We start from the raw sequence: 23,368 nt of genomic DNA on the forward strand, positions 1-23,368 counted from the left end.
CTGACATTTTCTCTGTCTCATCCTCTTTGTCTGGAAAAGAAGTTTGATTTTTAATTTGAGTTTCCAACACTTAACTTTAGAAGTTCAGGAATATACTCCCCACTTACATTCACTTCTTCCTTTACCATAAGCGAAAAAGTGACAAAAATGGAGATTATTTTCCCAGGGGAGGACATTGAAAGAAACTGAAAAGATTTTGACTTGCTCTGGTGTCACTCATAGGTTCATCCCTGAGACTAGTGAATGGAGGAAACAGATGCCAAGGTCGGGTTGAAGTCGAATATCAAGGCTCCTGGGGCACCGTGTGTGACGATGACTGGGACATGAATGATGCTAACGTCGTGTGCAGGCAGCTGGGCTGTGGAAGCGCTGTTTCAGCTCCAGGAAGTGCCCGGTTTGGTCCAGGATCTGGCAGCATCCTCCTGGATGACGTGCACTGTACAGGATGGGAATATTACTTGTGGGATTGCCCTCATCGAGGATGGTACAACCATAACTGTGGTCATGGAGAAGATGCCGGAGTGATCTGCTCAGGTAGCATCCCTTTCTGGATGGTTTCCAATTGTTCATGTGGGTATTTCCCCCCGAGGTAATTAGCCATCGAGCACTGTGATGATGTACCCTGGACTTCACTAGGGTCAGTCCTATTCCACTCACTTTATCACATAAGTGTACAGCACAGGAGCTGGGGTGGAGCCAGAGTTGGTGATTGAATAGAATAAAAACAGAAATCTGGAGACAATATTGATGACTTCAGCCAAAGATTAATGCTGGTAAGAATTTTCATATTAACCAAGAAAAAATGGGAGGTCCAAGGAAGGCCTATTATTGCTCCATGAGATAATATATACCCTATCTGTTTCTACGTACACTCCTGCCAGCTCCTACTGATCTGTGTTCCTTGCAGTGCTGGCCTGAAAACTGGTTTGGAAACATGGGGAATTCAGGCACATCTTTCTTGTCTTACAGATGGCCAGTCGAGTGAGAGCACAACCCCTGGTAAGTCCCATCTCTGCCATCTTGAAAATAGCTGTTCCTTCATCCTGAATTACATAACATTTTAACTGCAGAAATTGGGTATTGACTGAGAACTCATCACAACTCTGCAGCGACTCATGTCCAGACAGTTTAGCTTGTCAATTTCCATCATGCAAATCTTCCCTTATCATATATCACTTTTTTTACGATGGCTGTGGCAGGAGATGTGAGTCTAATAGGGAAGCTCTTTGCTCTTTGGTCATTCTGGGTAAACAGGATATAACCTTTGGGCTTTAGCTAGAGAAATACACCTCATCTGAAGGGAACACTGGCAGACTATTTCTATTCCCAGTATCTGGCCGAAACTACTATTTCATATAGAGCTGAAATTAGGAAACCAAAGGCAAAAAAGGCAGAGGAAGTGTTCTAAATTCTTGGTAAAACAAAACCTTATTCAATGTTGTGTCCTAGCTGAAGACCAGAAGTTAATTGCCAAGGTTATACTAACATGGCGTACTGATAAAAACATAGGATCTGAGCATTTCAAGCAAATGCTTTACAGATCAATCAATCCTTAGTACTTACTGAACACTATTCTGTGTGTAGTACTAGGAGCTCAGAAGAGTAATTGTACGCTAATCCGTCCATTCCCGGAGCTTTCAAGGAAGTAAAAGGATATGAGCTCCAATCTGAAAGCCTTTTTCTGCACATAATGTTCCCTGGAGTGTGGCTTCCCCATTGCTCATTTCAGGCACAGTCACCATCAAAGGTGAATTTCTTTGTGTCTTCTTTGTGGACTATTGGAAGGAGCCTGAACTGGGTGCCCAGAAAACCTAGGTTCCAATCCTGGCTCTGCCTCTTACCTGTTGTGTGACCTTGTCAAGTATCATGACTTATCATTGTTTCAATTTCCTCATCTGTAAAATGGGGGTAAAATATCTGTGATCCCCAGACTGTGATCCCCATGCGATATGGGGACTTTGTTCTTTTTATGGTATTTCTTAAGCATTTACTATGTGTCAGGCACTGGGCTAAGCTCTGGGGTCAATACAAGCAAATCAGATTGGACACAATCCATGTCCCACATGGTGCTCACCATGTGAGGTCTTAATCCTCATTTTGCAGATGAGGAAACTGAGGCACAGGAAGTTAAGTGATTTGCCCAAGATCAAACAGCAAGCCAGTGGCAGTGCCAGAATTAGAACTCAGGTCCTTCTGATTCCTGGACTCTTGCTCTGAGAGGCCACACTGCTTCTCTTTGTCTGATATGATTTTATTGAATCTAGCACAGTGCTTGGCACATAGCAAATGCTTAGCACATACCATAACCATTACAAAGGAAACATATTACTTTGCTTCCCCAGTTCTGGTTCTGTAGATGTTCCCACCCTCCTCCCACCATATAGGAGTGAAGACAAGTGTCATTCTCCTGTTAGACTGTGGTCTTGGATTGGCTCCTGGAAAGCCAGAGATGGAAGAGCTGAAGTTGCTTTAGGGATTTGGAGGATCAAAGGAGCAGGGAGACAGGGGAAGCTGTGAGACTATTCTCTTTTTGACTTGCTATCCCCAGTCCTGATTCAAAGCCCAGGAAGCAGCTTGGCCTAGTGGAAAGAGCACGGGTCTGAGTTCTAATCCTTGCTTCACCATTTGCTTGAGTAATCTTGGGCAAGTCACTCACCTTCCCTGTGCTTCAGTTTCCTCATCTATTAAATGGGATTCAATATCTTTTCTCCCTTCTACTTAGAATGTGAGTTCCTTGTGGGAAAAAAAACACTGTGTTCTACCTAATTATCTTGTATCTTCTCCTGTGCTTAGAATAGTGCTTGGAAAGTACAGTGCTTGGTAGTTAAAAAAAAGTTTGAAAATTCATCCATGCCTAGTTCGAGTATGGGCCCAAGGTGCCATTTCTGACCATCACTTTCCTAATTCTGATTTCCTATTTTCTAGACTGGTGGATTCCCCAGACAACAGAGTCTGGTAGGTACTATTTTCCTAATAACTTGCCCCCAGACATCAGTTTTAGTTATGACATCACTAGTAGGCCACCATTTTCTAATCTCAGCCTGATCTGTTCTCCTCTTCCTTCCCCTATGGCTGTGGGCATTAACAGAACAACTTATGATCCAATAGTGATCTTCCCCACTAGATTGTAAGTTCCCTGAAGGCAGGGATCATTTATTCCAACTTTTCAATACTGTATACTCCCAAGGGCTTATTATGGTGCTCTGGGACACAGTAAACAGTAAATCCCAGCACTTAGTACAGTGCTCTGCACACAGTAAGCGCTCAATAAATATGATTGAAGGAATGAATTCTTTGATCGAACAATTGTTACAAACCCTGAAGGTGGGGACAAGTTCTGCAATCAAGGAATGGTATTTATTGAGCACGTGCTGTGTGCAGAGATATTGTATTAAGTGTTTGGGAGAATACATTACGAGAGTCCGCACTTCAACAAGGTCTGTCTCTTTATTATTTCCATGAACAATGTTGCAATCAGTAAGACTGTGGCTTCAGAGTGTCGTTTCCGTCCCTCTAAATTTGTTGTATTTTCCTTTGATTGCCACAGAAGCAACAACAGACCTGACAGAGACACCAGGTAAGCTCTGTGTGTTGATTCTTTTTAGTGCTATTGGAGCAGTGGATAGCAGTGACATTGGCATCTGCTGCTCAGCCACTGCCAGAAATTGTGACTCAGGCTATGTATTCATCTCACCTCCTCTACTCAGCTCTTCATGAGCGTTGAGTCCAGACACAGTGTAGGGAACACAGAGGTGTGATGAACAATAAGAAGGAGAGCTCAGTGTGAACTGAGCAGTGCTATGCTAAGATGTGGGACTCTACACAAGCACAGGCTCACTGTTTTGGGTTAAATGAAGGGGATATAGCTTGGGTTGCCTCCTCTTTTCTGCTTGCCCTTTCTGGGATGCCAGTGTTCTTTAGATTGTGGGAAGGGAAGGGGTGGCTTTCAGAAGACTGAGCCAAGGCAACTGCTTACATAGATGCTGTTCCAGGTGCTTTGGCTTCATCTTCTAGAAGATCCCTTCCACTTCTTCCTCATTGCCTCAGGTCATGATAATAATAATGTTGGTATTTGTTAAGCGCTTACTGCGTGCAGAGCACTGTTCTAAGTGCTGAGGTAGATACAGGGTAATCAGGTTGTCCTGGACTGTCCTGGCCACAGCCTAAACCTGACATAAGGCCTGAAGCTGTTTGACCCATTCATCTCTATCATTCCTCCAGCTCAGACTCAGACTACTCCCTTGTAGCACTATGATGAAATGTGTCAAAAGACCAAATGAAAAGTTCATTTTTGGGGAGATATTTTTGCCAAGGGATTATTTTTCCTAAAAAGTGCTTTGTAATTTTCTTCCTAGATTGGCTTGGAACAGGTTCTGGTAAGAACCATTTTCTTATGAACCTAATACAAGATTCTTAACCAGGAATAGGTCTATCCTCCTACTGTTATGCCAATGTCTCTACCTTTTTACCAGTATTTCCAGCTTTGTTGGTGACTTGATTGTTTCTGCGGCTTTTAGCTTCCTATTTTTCCTTAAGGAGAAGAGTTGATTAGAAGATAACTTTGGACCTGGGATGTCTACAGAACAGTACAGAGGGCCCTGGAGGAAAGGGTATTAGATATAGGGAAAGGAGGTTTGGGTCAGAGTTCTACATATTTACCTGATTATTGGTCTAAGAATTCTTGCATTATACCTACTAAAACATACTGAGATCTCTGTTTACCTGTGGTATGGGCTTGAGGAGACACTCCAGATGTCATGGAGATTCATTCATTCAGTTGTATCTACTGAGTGCTTACTGTGTGCAGAGCACTGTACTAAGCTCTTGGAAAGTACTATTTGGCAACAGATAGTGGCAATCCCTACCCAACAATGGACTTGCAGTCTAGAAGGGGGGAGACAGACAACAAAACAAAACAAGTAGACACGCATCAATAGCATCAATATAAATAAGTTAGAATTATAGATACATACACATCACTAATAAAACAAATAGAATAATAAATATGTACAGAGACATATATATAGAGCTGTGGGGTGGGGAGGGGGGTAGAGCAGAGGGAGGGAGTAGGGGAGATGAGGAGGGGAGGAGGAGCAGAGGAAAAGGGAGGCTCAGTTTGGGAAGGTCTCCTGGAGGAGGTGAGCTTTCAGTAAGGCTTGGAAGGGGGAAAGTGTGCTAGTATGGCGGATGCGATGGCGGAGGATATTCCAGGCCAGAGGTAGGACTTGGGCCAGTGGTTGACGGTGGGACAGGCCAGAACGAGGCACAGTGAGGAGGTTTGTGGCAAAGGAGCAGAGTGTGTGGTCTGGGCTGTAGGAGAGAAGGGAGTTGAGGTAAGAGGGGGCAAGGGGATGGACAGCTTTGAAGCCAATAGTGAGGCGTTTTTGCTTGATACACTGGAGATTTTTGAAGAGGGGATGACATGCCCAGAGCTTTTCTGAAGATAGATAATCTGGGCAGCAGTGTGAAATATAGACTGAAGTGGGGAGAGACAGGAAGTTGGGAAATCAGAAAGGATGCAGGAATCCAGTCGGGATATTATGAGTGACTGTATTAACAAGGTAGCAGTTTAGGTGGAGAGGAAAAGGTGGATTTTGGCAAGGTTGTAAAGGTGAGACCAGCAGGTTTTGGTGATGGATTGGATATGTGGAGTGAATGAGAGAGCAGAGTCAAGGATGACACTTGAGATGTGTGGGACTGTCCAGGAAGGGAAGACTGGAAGGCTTCAGAACCCAGCAGAAGCCAACAGTTGCTCCTACAGTGATTCCCCAGGCCATTTCTGCTGGGATTTATAACTAAGAATCACCAGAAAAAAACACAGGGAGAGATAAGCATTAAAATATTTACAAATCAGATTGTAGAGAAAAATAAATGAATGTACTACTGAATTAAACTTATCTAGAAAAGGGCTAAGGAATAAATAAATTTGTAAAGCCTAAAGAAGACTGATGGGTTTATACCTAACAGTGTGCTGGGAATTAGCATGTGAAGCTCATTGGAGAGGAAGGTTTTTAGGAGGGCTTTGAATGTAGGGAGAGCTGAGTTCTGTCGGATAATTAAAGGAAGGAAATTCCAAGCCGAAGGAACCTCACAAATGAGGAGATTAAATTGTCTCTGTCTCTACTGAGCTGGAGACATCTGAGATGTTTCGTCTTCATCTCTCCGTTTTTCCCCATCTCCCTCCTACCATTCCTCTTCAAAATACTTGAGTGAGTTGTCAGCACAGCTGCCTCCACTTCATATCCTCAATTCTCCCCCTGGTTCCCTCCAATCTGGCTTCCATCCTCTTCACTCCATAGGAACTGCCCTCTCAAAAGTTGCCAGTGATCTCATTTTCACCAAATCCACTAGCCCCTATAAATCCTACGCCTGGACGCTCAGCTGCCTTCGGCACTATCAACTATTCCTTTCTTCTGGTAACACTGTCCAACCTTGGCTTCACTGTCACTGTCCTCTCCTGGTTCACCTCCTATCTCTCTGGCTGCTAATTTTCAGTCTCTTTGGTGAAAGAGTCTCTCCTCTGTTTCCCACCCCCTAACTGTGGGAGTCACACAAGGCTCATTTCTCTATCGACATCCACTCCCTTGGAGAACTCCATCATTCCTATGGCTTCAACTGCCATCTCTTTGCAAATTATTCCCAAATTTACATCTCCATCCCGAATCTCTTTCCTTCTCTGCAATCTCACATTTTCTCCTGCATTCAGAACATCTCTACTTGGATTTGGCAGGGACTGTGTCCAACTCAGTGCCAGGCACATAATAAGTGCTTAAAAAATACCGTCATTATCATTAATGTCCCACCAACACCGCAAAGTTATCATGTCTCAAATTTATCTTCCCACCCAATCCCTGTCCTCCCCTGACATACCTATCACTGTAGACAACAACACCCATCCACGCTGTCTCACAGCTCTGGAACCTTGGTATTATCCTTGACTCATCTCACTCATTAATCTGTTACCAAATCCTATTAATTCGACCTTCACAACATCACTAAAATCCACCCTTTTCCTCTTCATCCAAACCACTACCATGTTAATCCAAGCCCTTATTCTATCCTGCCTTGATTACCACCTCCTCGCCGACCTCCCTGCCTTCTGCTTCTGTCTTTTCCAACTCTAGTTCACATTTCCCTCTAGATCATTTTTCTCCAAAGCGGTTCAATCCATGTTTCACCACTCGTCAAAAGTCTCCTGTGATTGCCAGTTCATCTCTGCATTAAACACAAACTTCTTTCCATTGGCTTTGAAGCATTCAATAGTCTTTCCCCCTCCTACCTCACCTCATTGCTCTCCTACTACAATCCGGCTTAAACACTTCACTCTTCTAATGCCATCCTACTCACTATACTTCGATGTCACCTACCTCACCACCAACCTCTCACCCTTGTTCATCCTCTGACCAAGAACACCCTCCCTCTTCATATCAGACCATCACTCTCCCCTTCTTCAAAACCTTACTAAAAGCATATCTCTTTCAAGAGGCCATCCTCAACTAAACCCTCCTTTCCTCCTCTCCCAACCACTTTTGCATCAGGCTTGCACTTGAATTTCCACCCTTTATTCACCCCTCTCTCAGCCCCACAGCATTTATGTGCATTATCCATAATTCACTTATTTATATTAATGTCTGTATCCCATTCTAGCCTGTAAACTTGTTACGTTCAGAGAACGTCTACCAACTCTTATATTGTACTCTCCCAAGCACTTTGTACAGTGCTGAACACACATTAAGTGCTCAATAAATGCAAGTGATTGATTGATTACTGAGGTCAGCAGAGGAGAAAGTGGTCATCACCACTTTGCAGGAATGAGGGGGAGAATTTTCAGGCAATGCTAGAGGTTAAACATAAAAATGATTCTTTAGAACGAAAGTGAAATCTCAGATCCCTTAACTGAAGTGCCTGGAATCAGGACACATGCCTGGAAAGAGCAAAATCATGGAGTGATCTTGGGCTGTCCTTGTAAATGTTATGGAGATGGGAAACTACCCCAGTACGTCATCCAAGCACCAAAGTGTTGATGGGAAAATGAATTGAAGTAGATTGTAAGTATCCCTCCTCCTGGATCATTTTTCGACAAAAATGTTCAGCCCACATTTTCCCACTCCTCAAGAACCTCCAATAGTTTCTCATCCACCTGTGAATCAAATGGAAACTCCTTAGCATTGGCTTTAAAGCCCTCACTCACCTTGCTTGCTCCTGCCTCACCTCGCTGCTCTCCTACTACTACGCAGCCTTCACACTTCACTCTTCTAATGCCAACATACTCACTCTACCTCCGTCTTTTCTGTCTCACCCCCAACCTCTCGCTCATGTCTTGCTTCAACCCTGGAAAGCTTTCCCTCTTCATTTTCAACAATTACTCTCTCCACTTTTCAAAGTCTTATTGAAGACACGTCTCCTCCAAGTTGCCTTCCCTGACCAAGCCTTCGCTTCATCTTCTCCCTCTCCCTTCTGCACCACCCTGATTTTTTCCCTTTATTCACCCCCACCCCTAACACTCAAGTACAATTTCAGAATTTATTCATTTGTGTTAAAGACTGTGTCCCCCTCTAGACAGTAAGTTCATTGTCGGCAGGTAACATTTCTACCAACTCTGGTATACTGTACTCTCCTAAGTGCTTATTACAATATTATGCATCCAGTACATGCTTAATAAATGTGATTTATTGATTGATTCATGACATTCCTCCTCATCTTGCTCACAGATTTATCCCTGAGACTGGTGAATGGAGGGGACCGATGTCAAGGCCGTGTTGAAGTCCTGTACCGTGGGTCCTGGGGCACAGTGTGTGATGATGCCTGGGATATCAGTGATGCCAATGTCGTGTGCAGGCAGCTGGGCTGTGGTTACGCTGTTTCCGCTCCGGGACGTGCCCAGTTTGGTCAGGGCTATGGCAACATTCTCCTGGATGATGTGGGTTGTTCAGGACAGGAATACTACCTGTGGAACTGCCCTCATAATGGATGGAACAGACATAACTGCCAACACAGTGAAGATGCTGGAGTGGTCTGTTCAGGTAGCCTTTTTGAAGATTATGTTTTATTTAGAATGCATGTGTGTGCCACAATGAAAGAGCCATTACTTGTTTTGCGTTTTCTAAGTTGAATAGGAATGCTGAATAGTTTGGGTGTTTCAGGGCTATCTCTCCCCCTGCCACAGTTAATGCCCTGAAAATCTCTTTAGGATCCCCAATCCCTTATGTGAGTTTACGTGGGTCAACCTGATTACCTTGTATCTACCCCAGCGCTTAGAACAGTGCTTGGCACATAGTAAGCACTTAACAAATACCTACATTATTATTATTATTATTAATCCCTATTTTACAGATGTGTGCTAACTGAGACACAGAGAAGTTATGTGACTTGCCCAAAGTCACACAGCTGACAAGTAGCAGAGCCGGAATTAGAACCCATGACCTCTGTCTCCCAAGCCTGTGCTCTTTCCACTAAGCCATACTGAGTAGGCGTTTAATAAATACTATTTTAAAAATCTGGGAATAATTTCTCAGAGCAATGTAGAAGGAAGTGGTGGAGCAGATTTCTGCCTCCCTTGGAGACTGTAAACTCCTGAAGGCAAGGGGTTATGCACATTTCTCATTCAAGGGCTTAGAATTGTGCATACAGTAGGTACTCAATAAATGCTCTATATTGATTGATTCAAGTTTGGGATGCTCAGAAGGGAAGGTGTCTGGCTTGATCTGATGGAGACTGTGCCTTTCATGTATGTGCTTGTGCTTATGTGTGTGTCTGTCTATGTGTATATGTGAGAGAGAGAGAGAGAGGGAAAGACAGGAAGAGAGAGAGAGACTTGGCTTTTGCCATTTTTCTGTGCCTGTACAAGGCTGGAAGCATAGGTCTCTGCCTCTCTCTCTGTTCACATCTTCTTCTTGAGCATCTTCTGTCTTTTGGCACTTTACTTGCTACTTTCTGCCCCTTCCTCCCTCCCCTTCATTCAACCAGTCATATTTACTGAGCACTTACTGTGTGCAGAGCACTGTAGTAAGAACATGGGAGAGTACAATACAACAATAAACTCATACATTCTCTCCCCAAAATGAGCTTACAGTCTAAAGAGGGGGGGAAACAGGCATCAATATATATATAAACAAATTATAGATTTATATATAGGTGCTGTGGGGCTGGGAGGGGAGCAGAAAAAAAGGGAGTAAGTCAGGGTGACGCAGAAGGGAGTGGGAGAAGAGGTAAGGGAGGGCCTTGTCAGGTAAGAACTCTTGGAGGAAATGTGCCTTCAATAAGCCTTTGAAGTGGGGGAGAATAATTGTCTGTCAGATTGAAGAGAGAAGGCATTCTGAGCCAGAGGCAGGACATGGACGAGGGGCCAGCGGCAAGATAGATGAGATGAGGGTACATTAATAAGGTTAGCATTAGAAGAGTGAAATGTGAAATGTGCGGGCTGGGTGGTAGTAGGAGAATAACAAGATAAGGAAGTGATTGAGTTATTTGAAGGCAGTGATGAGGTGTTTGATGCAGAGGTGGATGGGCAACTACTGGAGTCTCTTGAGGAGTGGGGAAACATGTCCCAAAGATTTTTTATAGAAAAATGACCCGGGCAGCAGAGTGAAGAATGGGCTGGAGTGGGGAGAGTCAGGAGGTTGAGAGGTCAGCAGGGAGGTAGATACAGTAATCCAGGTGGGATAGGATGAGTGATTTTATTAATGTGGTAGCAGTTTGGATGAAGTGGAAAGGGCAGATTTTAGCGATGTTGTAAAGGTGGGACCGATAGGATTTAGTGAAGGATTGAATATGTTGGTTGAATGAGAGAGAGGAGTCAAGGATAACACCAAGGTTACGGGCTTATGAGACAGGAAGGATGGTGGTGCCATCTACAGTGAAGGGAAGGTCGGGGGGGAAGACAGGGTTTGGGTAGGAAGATGAGAAATCCTTGGTGCAATTCCCCTAATCTTGAGCCACCAATTTACCCTCAGTGAAAGCCCACATCCCCTTGTATTTTGAGCTCCCCAAAATATGGTCAGGTTTAACATTGTCTCACTTTGGCTTCTTTGCTTTTCTTGCACTTAATAGTTCAGGGCTTATTATTCAGGGGTATTATTTGTTTGCCTTCTGTTTGCACAGCAATGTACTCTTGGTTGGAGGACACTGTAATAAGCATTTACTGGGTGCAGAGAATTGGGAGGACACGATAAGGGAAGGAACTCTGATTTCTGCCCTGGAAGAGCTATCAACTAATGGGGGATAAAAGAAGTCAAAATGGTCTATATACACATTGGAAAAAGGAGGAAAAATGGAGATATGGATTTTGGAGGAAGAAAATGAATAAATCCATAAAAGGCATATGTAAATAGATATATAAAGAGTGCAAAAGGTAGATGCTGGGTTTTCATGATGAAGAGAGGTGGAAATTAGTTGGGGTTCTCAGGAAGGCTTGGAAAATGCATCCTGCCATGTCCTAGCAGATTTGAAGGGAGAGGCTATTCCAGGAAGCAGGGAAGAACTTGGGCAAAGATAATAATCAATCAGTGGAACATGCTGACAACTTATTGTGGACTGAGGATTGTATTAGGTATTTGGGAGAGAATAGTAATAATAATAATAATGTTGATATTTGTTAAGCGCTTATTATGTGCCGAGCTCAGTTCTAAGTGCTGGGGTAGATACCGGATAATCAGATTGTCCCATGTGAGGCTCAGAGTCTTAATCCCCATTTTCCAGATGAGGTAACTGAGGCACTGAGAAATGAAGAGACTTGCCCAAAGGCACACAGCTGACAGGTGGCGGAGCCAGGATTAGAACCCTTGACCTTTGACTCTTAAGCCCGGGCTCGGTCCACTGAGCCACGCTGCTTCTCAGTAGAGTACGGTAGAGTTATTTGAGTTAGTACAGTACAGTAGAGTTGGTAGACAATTTCCCTGCCCATTAGCAGCTCACAATCTAGAAGGGGAGAGAAGCATTAAAATAAATTATTGATAGAAGTGCACGTTTGGCAAAAACAAAAAGTAGAATGTGTCACCATTACTTTTATGAAGAATATATTAATAAGTTCCACCCATTTACAAGCTGTATATAAAAAGTCATCCATAGGAATGGGATTTTCATCTCCCTAGGAAGACAGAAACAACCAACTTTGGTTTTTGGAAGATCAGATATTCACAATAGCTCCAATGAACAAAAATTCCCTCAAAATATATGACTCAGGAGTACCTCCTGAATGGGAAGTGAAGAGCATATATCCATATGGACCTATTTTCCTTTTCTCTCTCAGCCTGCAGTCTTCGAAAGTTTAGTCATTGCTAGAGGTTGTTTCACTTCTTAAAAAGGAGAGCTCACTGATCTGGTTTTTATACTTTGCAGATAGCCATTCAACATGGACAACACCTGGTAAGTCTAAACTCATCCTTATTTGTGAATACCATGGGGACACTTTAAGACACCTCTGTTATGTGGCAGTGGTCTGGAAAAGAGCTTGTTCTAGGATTCCCCACGGCAGTGCCTTAGGGACGTAGCCTAAGGAGCAGGATAAGGGAATTCCCATGTCATGCTAAGATTTCTACTATCCAATTTTGAAATAAAACAGGAATTTATTTATTCAATCCCACATTCCACATTAACCCCAAATCCTTGTAACATCTCCATTTATGTCACATCCACATAACACTAAATATCCTACTACTTGCACTGAGAATGACTTTTCAAGACGGGTGCCATTTTTACCTTGCAGAAACAGGATGGTAGAAAAAGGAACCTCTATGTGTAGGTGTGGAAAGAAAAATTGGGAAATGAGGTCTTGCAAAAGAGCTGTGGGCAGTAATCTGCATTTTTACCTTTTTGAGATTTCCCAATGATTCCTCTGGGCTCAGTGAAACTAGGACTGCAGGAAGCTATTTCTGTTCTTCTAACTCCACTGTTTTCCCTTGATTGTTTTCACTTTCAGAGTGAACAACAATTCTAAGTGAGATGCATTGGTTGACTTTGGTTTTAGATCTTGCTTAAGAGGATAACACTCTGCTGAATTTTTGAACCCCTTAAGAGCAGGGATCATATCTTCTTAATTCTTTGTTCAGGGACACTAAGTCTTCAGGAAACCATTTTTGCCCAACTAACTCTGCTGTGCTTTTCCTAGATTGGTTTCCCACAGAAACAATCACGGACTCAACTATGACATCAGGTAAACCAGGTGTGTTGACTCTGTTTAGCATTACTGAGGCAGCTTTCCACAGAGATGCTGCTGCCCATGGCTGACTTTGGATAGTCAGTGAGGTAATCGGGCTCCTTGGGGCACCTTGCAATGTGGAGGAAACGCATAGGTCCTACTCAAGAATAGATGCCACATGCGATGCGGCTGCCTATCTCATAATGGTAGTGGGTCAGAATCAATCCATTCCTGGGTTGTAAGCTGTATCCCAGACCTGAGATAAACAGATCGCTCAAGGTGGTGTGATCATGTCATGTCAGAGTGATGTGATGAAGTGACAGAGAAATTTATTTCTCCCAATTGTGCATTCAATGATATCTTTAAGTTATGTTGTGAATGGGTGCCTCATAACATGATGGCAATATACAAAACATAAGGGGGTCCCTATCTTCTGTCTTGGGCGGTGGAATGTCTGAGATAGGCATCCTACTGCAGCAGATATAGTTTCATCATTGGACAAAACTTTCCACCTCTTCCTCCTAGCAGATCAGCATGCCCTCAGAGCCCTAGACTGCCATTCTTCCCACCGCCTCTGGTGCAGGGTCTCCTTACAAACGCAGGGCCCTTGGTCTGATTTTTTCCCACAAACATTGTTGTGATCAGTGAGACCAGGTTTTGGGGAGCCATTTCCTTCCCACTAACTCTTTCCTATTCTCTCTTGATTGGTCCTCCATAGAAACAAGCACAGACTCAACAGCGACAACAGGTAAGTCACGTGTGTTCACTCTTTTTAGCCCTTCTGGGACAGTGTACAACAGTCACTATGGCATCCTTGCTCCATCGTTGCTCTGTCACAGACTGAGCCTGTGAGCTCAGTCATGGCATGAAGATTTTTGAATCTACAAATGAACTGATAAACGGATCATAGTGGAATATTCAGTTCAATTCTTCATGAATCTTGGGCCCTGAAATAATGTAGGAGAGCACCTGGGCAGGCCAAAAGATCAGTTGGTCAGTAAAAATTAAAGTCCAATGTTAATTAAAATCCAGTTCAAGTTCAACTGTGTCTGCAACCGGGCATGGCGGGTGGGAGATGGTTTTCATGACAGTCGTTTGTTTGGCTGAGAAATTTATCTCGGCATCCTATCAGTACTACCAATCCTTAGTCAAAGGGGTTGAGCTATGATCCAACATCTTGCAATCTTCCCCTGTCAGTATTAGGATGCAATCTGACATTGACCTGATGCCCTCCCCTGCATGGGGCCAGTCTGGACAGTGGGGTGGGTGGCACATTGTAGTCTTGTTTGGGAAAGTGCTGGATGACCCTGGCCAAGTCACTTGATCTTTCAAACCTCAGTTTCCTCATGCGAAATACCTGCTTGTCCCTACCTCATAGTGGACATCTGATTAGAGAAGCAGCGTGGCTCAGTGGAAAAAGCATGGGCTTTGGAGTCAGAGGTCATGAGTTCGAATCCCGGCTCCGCCACTTGTCAGATGTGTGACTGTGGGCGTCACTTAACTTCTCTGTGCCTCAGTTACCTCATCTGTAAAACGGGGATTAAGACTGTGAGCCCCATGTGGGTCAACCTGATTCCCCTGTGTCTACCCCAGTGCTTAGAACAGTGCTCTGCACATAGTCAGTGCTTAACAAATACCAACATTATTTTAATTTCTGTGAAAGTGATCTTTAAAAATGAAAGCACTACAAATTTAAGATACTTTGATTATAACCTTTGACTACTGGTGGTATTTGTTAAGGGCTTACTGTGTCCCAGGCACTGTACTAAGCGCTGGGGTGGATATAAGCAAATCAGGTTGGACACAATCCCTGTCCCCCATGGAGCTCAAAATCTTAATCCCATTTTACAGATGAGGTAACTGAGGCCCAAAGGAGTTAAATGACTTGCCCAAAGTCACACTACAGACAAGTGTCAGAGCTGGGATTCGAACCCAGGTCCTTCTGGCTCCCAGGCCCATGCACTATCCACTAGGCCAGAATCTACAGGGGTGGAGAGACACACACACATTTACAGTCAAGTTGAGTAACTGAATCTGCTAGAGAATGAACTTCTCGAATAAAGTGCTGATGATGGGTTTAAATTAATAAGAATGATAAGAATGACTGATGGATCTATTTCCCTTAGTGTGCTGGGGATTATCGTGTATGGCAGGTTAGAGGAGGTGAGATTGTTGGAGGGCTTTTTGAATGTGGGGAAAGCTGAGGTCTGGCAGATCATGAAAGGCAGAATTTCCAAGCAGGGGAACTATGTGAATTAGCAATTAAGTTTTTCTCCATCTTTACTGACAATGGAGCAAGAGGAAATTGTCAACCTGGCAGAATAAGGGACATACAAGAGAAGCTGCATGGCTTAATGGATAGAGCATGGTCCTGGGAGTCAGAAAGGCCTGGTTTCTAATTCCAGCTCTTCCACTTATGTGCTGTGAATCCTTGGATAAGTCACTTTTCTGTGACTTAGTTACTTCATCTGTAAAATAGGAGTTAAGACTGTGAGTCCCATGTGAGACAGAGACTATGTCCAACTTGAGAATCTTGTAGCTATTCCAGTGTTTAGTACAGTGCCTGGCAAATAGTAAGTGCTTAACAAACGCCATAAAAAAAGTCAGTGAGATTTTAGTGTAATGTTGGAAGTTAAACAATGAACCTCTAGAGTACCTCAAAACCAGGACATATTTTTTGCCTGAAGCCAGTTACATGCCTGGAAAGAAGTGAAATCATGGATTGATCTTGGGCTGTCCCTGAAAATGTTAAGATGCTGGGAATTGATTATCAATCAATGGATCTATGATATTTACTGAGCGCTTACTGTGTGCAGACCACTGTACTAAGTGCTTGGGAGAATACAATGCAATAGAGTTGGTAAATACGTCCCATACCCACAAGGAACTTTTACTCTTGAGGGGCTGGGCAGGGCCAGACAATAATATAAATGAATAGTTTACAGATATGTAGAGAAGCAGCGTGGCTCAGTGGAAGGAGCCTGGGCTTGGGAGTCAGAGGTCATGGGTTCTAATCCCAGCTCTACCACTCGTCGTCTGTGTGACTTTGGGCAAGTCACTTAACTTCTCTGTGCCTCAGTTACCTCATCTGTAAAATGGGGATTAAGACTGTGAGCCCCAAGTGGGACAACCTGAACACCTTGTATCCACCCCACAGCATTTAGAAGAGTGCTTCGCACATAGTAAGTGCTTAACAAATGCCATCATTATTATTATTACATAAGTGTTATGGGGATGAGGATGGGGTGAATTACTAAATGCCCATAAGGAACAGATCTAAGTGCATAGACCAACCAATTCAGAAGGGAGAAGGATCCAAGCATTGTGTAAAGTGACTACGGGAAAAGATGTTGAAGTAGATTGTAAGTATTCCTCCTTCCTCTCATCGCTCTCACAGATTTATCTCTGAGACTGGTGAATGGAGGGGACCGGTGTCAAGGCCGTGTTGAAGTCCTGTACCATGGAACTTGGGGCACGGTGTGTGATGACGACTGGGATGCCAACGATGCCAACGTTGTATGCAGACAGCTGGGCTGTGGATACGCCGTTTCTGCACTAGGAAATGCCCGGTTTGGTCAGGGCTACGGCAGCATCCTCCTGGATGATGTACGTTGCTCAGGACGGGAGTACTACCTGTGGAACTGCCCGCATAATGGATGGAACAGACATAACTGCCAACACAGTGAAGATGCTGGAGTGATCTGCTCAGGTAGTTTCCCTGCGAAGATTATCATTCATTTAGTGTGTGCGTGTTTCTCAGTGAAAGCCATTTACCATTTTGCCTTTTCTAAGTCCACTAGGAACTCGGAGTTGTGGATGGGTTTCAGGGTTGTCTTTGTTCCCCAGGCACCGTTTCTAGGCATGCACTTTGCAGATTTCCTGTGTAACTGGGACTGAACATTGGAAAACTCTGGGACTGACCACTGGGACAGATGTAGAGGCAGGGGAGGAAGCAGTGGGGCTGATTTCTGCCTCTCCTGCTAGTTTGTAAACTCTTAAAGGCAAGGCATCATGTCTTTTTCATAAGCAAGAGCTTTGTACTGTATAAATAGCAGGCACTCAATAAATGCTGTAGGTTGATTGACTGATTGGGATTCAGGTCCCTGATAGTTCAGCTGCCGACAGAGGGAAGGAGCCCGTGTGAATCTGCCTGAGTGTGTGTGCATACATGTATGTGTGTGTGTGTGTGTGTGTGTGTGTGTGTGTGTGTGTAGTTTTTTTTCTGTACCTGTATAGGCCCAGAGGCATGCCTTTCCTCTTCTCCTCCTCCTCTTTCCCCTTACTCCTTCCTTCTCCTCTTTCCTTCTCCTCCTCCTCCTTTTCCTCCTCCTCCTCTTTCCCCTTATTCCTTCCTTCTCCTCTTTCTTTCTCCTCCTCCCTCCTCCTCCTCTTCCTTCCCCTTCCCCTCTCTTCTCCTTCCTCTCCTCCTTCCCCTCCTCACTTTCCTTCTCCTTCCCTTCTTCTTCCTCTTCTCCTTCCCTTCTCCTTCCTCTTCTCCTTCTTCTTCCCCTTCTCCTCCTCCCTTCTCCTTCCTCCCCTTCCCTTTCCCCCTCCCCTTACTCCTCAATTTTTCCCTTCCCCTTTCCTCCTCCTTCTCCTTCTTCTTCCTTCTTCTTCTTCCTTCTTCTTCTTCCTTCTTCTTCCTTCTTCTTTCTTCTTCCTTCTTCCTTCTTCTTCTTCCTTCTTCTTCTTCCTTCTTCTTGTTCTTCTTTCTCCTCCTCCTCCTCCTCCTCCTCCTCCTCCTCCAGAAAATATGGTCAGGTTTAGGGTTATATCAAAGTGCCTCTTCTACTCTTGAACTAATAACTCAGAGCCTATTAGTGCCTACATTCTATAGTATAATTTGTTCACCTCTGTTTACAGAGATTGTACTGAGTGCCTACTGCTTGCAGAGCACTGTATGAGAACCTTTTAGGTGCAGAGCATGATAATAAGCACCTACTGTGTGCAGAACAATGTAGTGGGTGCTCACTGGGTGCAGAGCATTGACTAAGTTCTTGGGAGTGTATAGTGAATACATCAGAATACAATAAAGGTAAGAACTATGGAGGAACAATCAAAATAATTGAGGAAACAAGTATCAGTGCACTCTTTTCACCCACTGGGAACAGAAGTGAAAATATAGATGCAGATTTTGGGAAAATTAAATGAATGAATAAACGACATTTGTAAATAGGTGTATAATGAGTGCTGTGTGGATGTTGAGTTCTTACAGCAATGAGAGAAGGAAATTGGAGATCTCTTCTTCGAGGAGGTGGGATCTCCGGAAGGATTTGAAGATGTGGACAGCAGTGTCCTGGTGGATTCAAAGGGAGAAACAGTTTCAGGGAGTGTGAAGAACTTGGGCAAAAGACAACAATTACAATTAGCTAGAAGTGATTTCACCTTTTAAAAGGATGAGCTCCCTGATCTGGCTTTTATTATTTTGCAGATAGCCATTCAGGCTGGCCTACACCTGGTAAGTTTTATCTCATCCTTAATGGCAGTGTTGTTTCTTTGAAAAAAGGAACTTGGGCTTTGGGGCAGGAGGTGGGAATTTCCCCATTGTGCTGAGATTTTTACTGTCCCAATTTTGAACTGTAACATGGATTTGTTTAATCAATCCTACACTACATATAAACCCCAAATGGTAGCTACACCATTTAGTCATTTATCCAAAAAACTACAAATAAATTCTACCAATTTCAACCAGCATGATCTTTTCCAAGTCCAACACTTTTGTCTTGAAAAAGCAAGATGAGAGGAGAGGGAAACTCTTTGAGGGGGTGAGTGAAGAAAAACTGGGAAACTTAGAGTGTTAGCTCTGTTAGCAGCCAGACTGTGTCTAACCTGATTGTCTTTTATAATCAGCGCTAAATACAGTGCTTGGAACACAGTAAGTGCTTAACAAGTTCCATCGTTATTATAAATGAGATCTTATAGGACTTTGATGGGCTGGTGGATCTTGCTAGAGTGGATGATGTGCATTTCTTGCTTTTTGACAGTATCTGTATTCTGGGACACTAGGGCTTCAGAAAATTATTTCTGTCTAATTTTTGTATTTTCCCTTCATTTTCTCACTGCAGAATCAAGGACAACTGCAGGTGAGTGGGATGCATTTTGTTGACTCTAATTACGGATCCTGATGCATTTAGTTACTACCACAGACTAGCCTGGGAGTCAGAGGACCTAGGTTCTAATCCCAGCTCTTGCCAAGCAGCAGGAGGAGGAGGAAGAGGAGGAGGAGCAGGAGAAGAAAAAGGAGGAGAAGGGAGAAGGAGAAGGAAGAGGAGAAGGAGAAGGAAGAGAAAGGAGTAGGAAGAGGAGGAGAAGAGAAAGACATGCCTCTGGGCAAGTCACAACTTCTCTGTGCCTCAGTTCCCTCATCTGTAAAATGGGGATTAAATACTTGTTCTCCCTCCTACTTAGATTGTGAGCCCCATGCAGGACAGGGACTGTGTCCACCTAATTAACTTGTACCTACTCCAGCACTTAGAATAGTGTTTGACACATAGTAAGTGCTTAACAAACATCTAAAAAAATGAGGTAGCTTGACATTTTGCATTTTTTGCTTTTTGCTATTAATGCCAATGTGTTTTGGGAGTGCAGGACCTCTGAAAGCCATTTCTGTGCTTCTAAATCTGCTGGGTTTTTTTGTAGATTGGTTTCCCATAGAAACCTCATCCCCAGTGATGTCAGGTAAGCCAAATGTGCTGTCTGTGTTTAGCTCTATAAATCAATCAACCTGGGTACTCTATCTGGGCAATGTTCCACAGAAAAGGCACCACCTGAAGGGGGGTAAGTGAAAAGCTTCCTCAAAAAACCTCAGTGGTTGCCCATCTACCTCTGCATCAAATTAAAACTCTTCACCATTGGCTTTAAAACATTCCACTACCTTGCCCCATCCTACCTCACCTCTCTACTCTTCTTCTACAACCCAGCCCTCGCACTTCACTCCTCTAATGCCAACCTTCTCACTGTGCTTCAATCTTACCTATCTCACCACTGAACACTAGTCAATATCCTGCCTCTTCCCTGGAATGCTTCAATCTTACCTATCTCACCACTGAACACTAGTCAATATCCTGCCTCTTCCCTGGAATGCTCTCCCTCCTCATATCTGACAGACAGTTACTCTCCCTACTTTCAAAGCCTTATTAAAGGCACGTCTTCTCCAAGATGTCTTCCCAGATTAAGCCCCCCACTCCTCTTCTCCCACTCCCTTCTAAGTCACCCTGATATTTTATGTACATATCTGTATTTGTATTTGTATTGATGTCTAACTCCCCCAACCCAGCCTTAAGTAGTGTCCGTTTATTGTTGTATTGTACCCTCCCAAGTGCTAAGTACATGCTCTGAACACACAGTAAGCACTCAATAAATACAATTGAATGAATGAATAAAAATAAAATGGAGAGTGGGGATTGGCAACCCGCACATAAGGAGAGATATAAAAACCCTACAAAAATATATCAATCAATGATATTTGCTGAGTGCTCACTATGTAATATGTTCTTGGGAGAATACAGTACACCAGAGTTGGTAGACATGTTCCACGACCACAGGAGCACCCAGTCCAGAAGGGGAGAGAAATATTAAAATAAACTATGGATATGTACATACATGCTGTGGGGCTGAGGGTGGAATGAATATCAAATGCTTGAATGGTACAGATCTGAGTGCATAGGTGATGTGGAATTGAGAAGGAGTCAGGGAAATGGAGACCTAGTGGGGAAGGCCTCTTGGAGGAAATGTGATTTTGATAAGGCTTTGAAGGTGAGGAGAGTGGTCGTGTGTCAAATATGGAGTGGGATGGAGTACAAGGTAAGAGGTCAGCAGCGAGATAGGAAGGATTGAAGTACAGTGAGCAAGTGGGCATTGGGAGGAGCAAACTGTACGGTCTGGTTTGTAGTAGAAAATCAGTGGGATTAAGTTTGGAGGGGGCGAGTTGAGCGAGTGTTTTAAAGCCAGTAGTAAGAAGGTAGATGGGCAACCATTAGAGGTTTTTGAAGAGGCAAGACTGCACGGGAAAGAGGCCAGGGATGGAGACGTAGACTTGGGTATCACCAGCATAGAGATGATCACTGAAGTCGTGGCAGTGAATGTGTCCTCCAAGGGAGTGGGTGTAGGTGGAGAGTAAACGGGGCTCAGAACTGAGCCTTGAAGGACTCCCACAGTTAGGGGGTGGGAGGCAGAGGAGAAGCTTACAAAAGAGACTGAGGAGAAGCCAGCAAGATAAGAGGTGAATCAGGAGAGGACAGTGTCAATGAATCCAAAATTAGGTAATGTTTCCAGGAAGGTGGGGGCAGATGGGGGGAGGTGTCAGTGTCAAAGGTAGCTGAGAGATCCAAGAGGATTAAGGTGGAATAGAGGTCACTGGAGTTGGCAAGAAGGAGGACATAAGTGCTCTTAGTGTGAGAAGTTACCATAGAGTGGAGGAGAGGAACTGGAAGGAGGGTTAGACGACTAGGTCAAAGAATTTGGAGAGGAATGATGGCAGGGTGATGGGATGATAATTGTAGGGAGCTGTGGGGTTGAAGAGGGTGTTTTTAAGATAGGGGATGCCCAATTCGGTGTGAAAGCAGTGGGAAATAAGACATTGAAAAGTGAATGGTTGAAGAGAAACAAAGACCTGTAGGATACTTTGGCTAAAGGAGCAGAATATCGGGCTTCTTGTGGCTCAGCATGCAGTCACATAAACCTTCTCTGCATGTAGCATGACCTAGTGGAAAGAGGTCAGTCCTGGGAGTCTGAGGGCCTGGATTCTAATTCCTCCTCTGTCACTTATCTGTTGTATTAAATAATAATTGTATTTGTTAAGCGCTTATTATGTGCTAAGCACTGTTCTAAGTGCTGTTTTATTGCCTTGGTTAACTTTGCAGTGTCTCAGTTACTTTATCTGGAAAATGGAGAGAAAAAAACAACACGATTATCATTACAACCCCTTTCACTTCCTCCTACTAGTAGTAGTCCCCCCTTCTATACTGTGGCCCAGTCATGGGCAGGGATTGTCTCTATTTGTTGCTGAATTGTACTTCCCAATCGCTTCATACAGAGCTCCGCGCACACTAAGGGCACAGTAAATATGACTGAATGAACGAATGAACAGAATAGCTTCAGGGCACTATCTTGCCATTCTTTCCATTAGTTTTAGTGCCAATGCATATTCTCTTCTCAGGTTCATTCAGTTCATTTCAGCTTTAATGAGCCCTTACTATGTGCAAAGCCCTGTACTAAGCACTTGGGAGAGTGCAGTACAACAATAAACAGACACATTTCCAGTCCACCATAAGCTTACAGTTTGTACAGTCAAGTATGGTGCCCTGTGTCTGCCTTTTCCCCATAATTACTGTTGTGATCAGTAAGACTGTGGCTTCAGGGAGTCATTTCTATCCCATTAACTCTGCTCTGTTTTTCCTTGATTTGTTTCCCACAGAAACAACTACAGTCCCAACCACAACGCTAGGTAAGCGGCACGTGTTGATTCTGTTTTGCACTAATGGAATAGTGGACTTCGGTAACTATGTCAGTCCTGCTTCATCACTGCCCTGGCAAAACTCATCATTAGCCTAGGATTCTGAGTTGGATTAGAAGACCACTTGTGCTTTCTGAAAAGCCAGTTGGTTAATAAATTTGAAAGGCCAATATGAATTTAAAAACAATGTTGTTAGATGTAGGAATATACACAAACACACGTGTTTGTGAGCGGGACTCACAAATCCCTTTTGCCACTTGATTTTTTCACTATTCAGTGTGGAATTAAGGGGATGAAGTTTGGAAAACTTCCTCTTTCCTGTTCATCCTCTCCAGACAGACCATGTTCTCTGGAAAGGGGGAAGAGAAATAGTAGCTTCCAGAATATAGAGCCACATCTTCACATAGATGCTGCAGCTGCTGCCATGGCTTGCTACCATGACATCACCTTTCCTTTCTTCCTCCTGGCAGAATGCATTCCCTCAGGACAATAGTGCACCCCTGCCCTGGCCATTGATGAGATTTCCAAAGCCTAGAATTTGAGATAGGGCTTGAAGTAATTTTCCAGCCGAACTTGGGCTGCTCCCTTGTAGAGATAAGCTGAAACTTGTCAAAAAAAAAAAAAGGAAATATTTGGGTTCTGAGAGCTATTTTTGCTCCCTAATTCTCTTTTCCCAAATTCTTATTTGTGATTTTCTTCCTAGACTGGCTTGGACCAACTTCTGGTAAGGATTATTATTATTTTTTTATAATTCTCACCCTGGAATAAGCCTATCTCCT

At 43.7% G+C, this 23,368-nt stretch overlaps 1 protein-coding gene across 1 annotated transcript in view; it reads left to right on the forward strand.

Annotated features, from left to right (window-relative positions):
• Positions 1–23,368, forward strand: part of DMBT1 (deleted in malignant brain tumors 1) — a 77,174-nt gene that overhangs the window by 16,222 nt on the left and 37,584 nt on the right. The window contains exons 11-24 of the mRNA XM_039914355.1: positions 223–534; positions 970–999; positions 2,926–2,955; positions 3,548–3,577; positions 4,356–4,376; positions 8,712–9,023; positions 12,337–12,363; positions 13,106–13,159; positions 13,854–13,883; positions 16,533–16,844; positions 19,201–19,218; positions 19,775–19,813; positions 22,551–22,580; positions 23,293–23,313. Coding sequence (XP_039770289.1) covers positions 223–534; positions 970–999; positions 2,926–2,955; positions 3,548–3,577; positions 4,356–4,376; positions 8,712–9,023; positions 12,337–12,363; positions 13,106–13,159; positions 13,854–13,883; positions 16,533–16,844; positions 19,201–19,218; positions 19,775–19,813; positions 22,551–22,580; positions 23,293–23,313 — 1,266 coding nt within the window. The remainder of the gene's footprint in view (positions 1–222; positions 535–969; positions 1,000–2,925; positions 2,956–3,547; positions 3,578–4,355; positions 4,377–8,711; positions 9,024–12,336; positions 12,364–13,105; positions 13,160–13,853; positions 13,884–16,532; positions 16,845–19,200; positions 19,219–19,774; positions 19,814–22,550; positions 22,581–23,292; positions 23,314–23,368) is intronic.

This window comes from Ornithorhynchus anatinus, chromosome 16 (genome assembly GCF_004115215.2).
Source record: "Ornithorhynchus anatinus isolate Pmale09 chromosome 16, mOrnAna1.pri.v4, whole genome shotgun sequence".
Taxonomy (NCBI): domain Eukaryota; kingdom Metazoa; phylum Chordata; class Mammalia; order Monotremata; family Ornithorhynchidae; genus Ornithorhynchus; species Ornithorhynchus anatinus.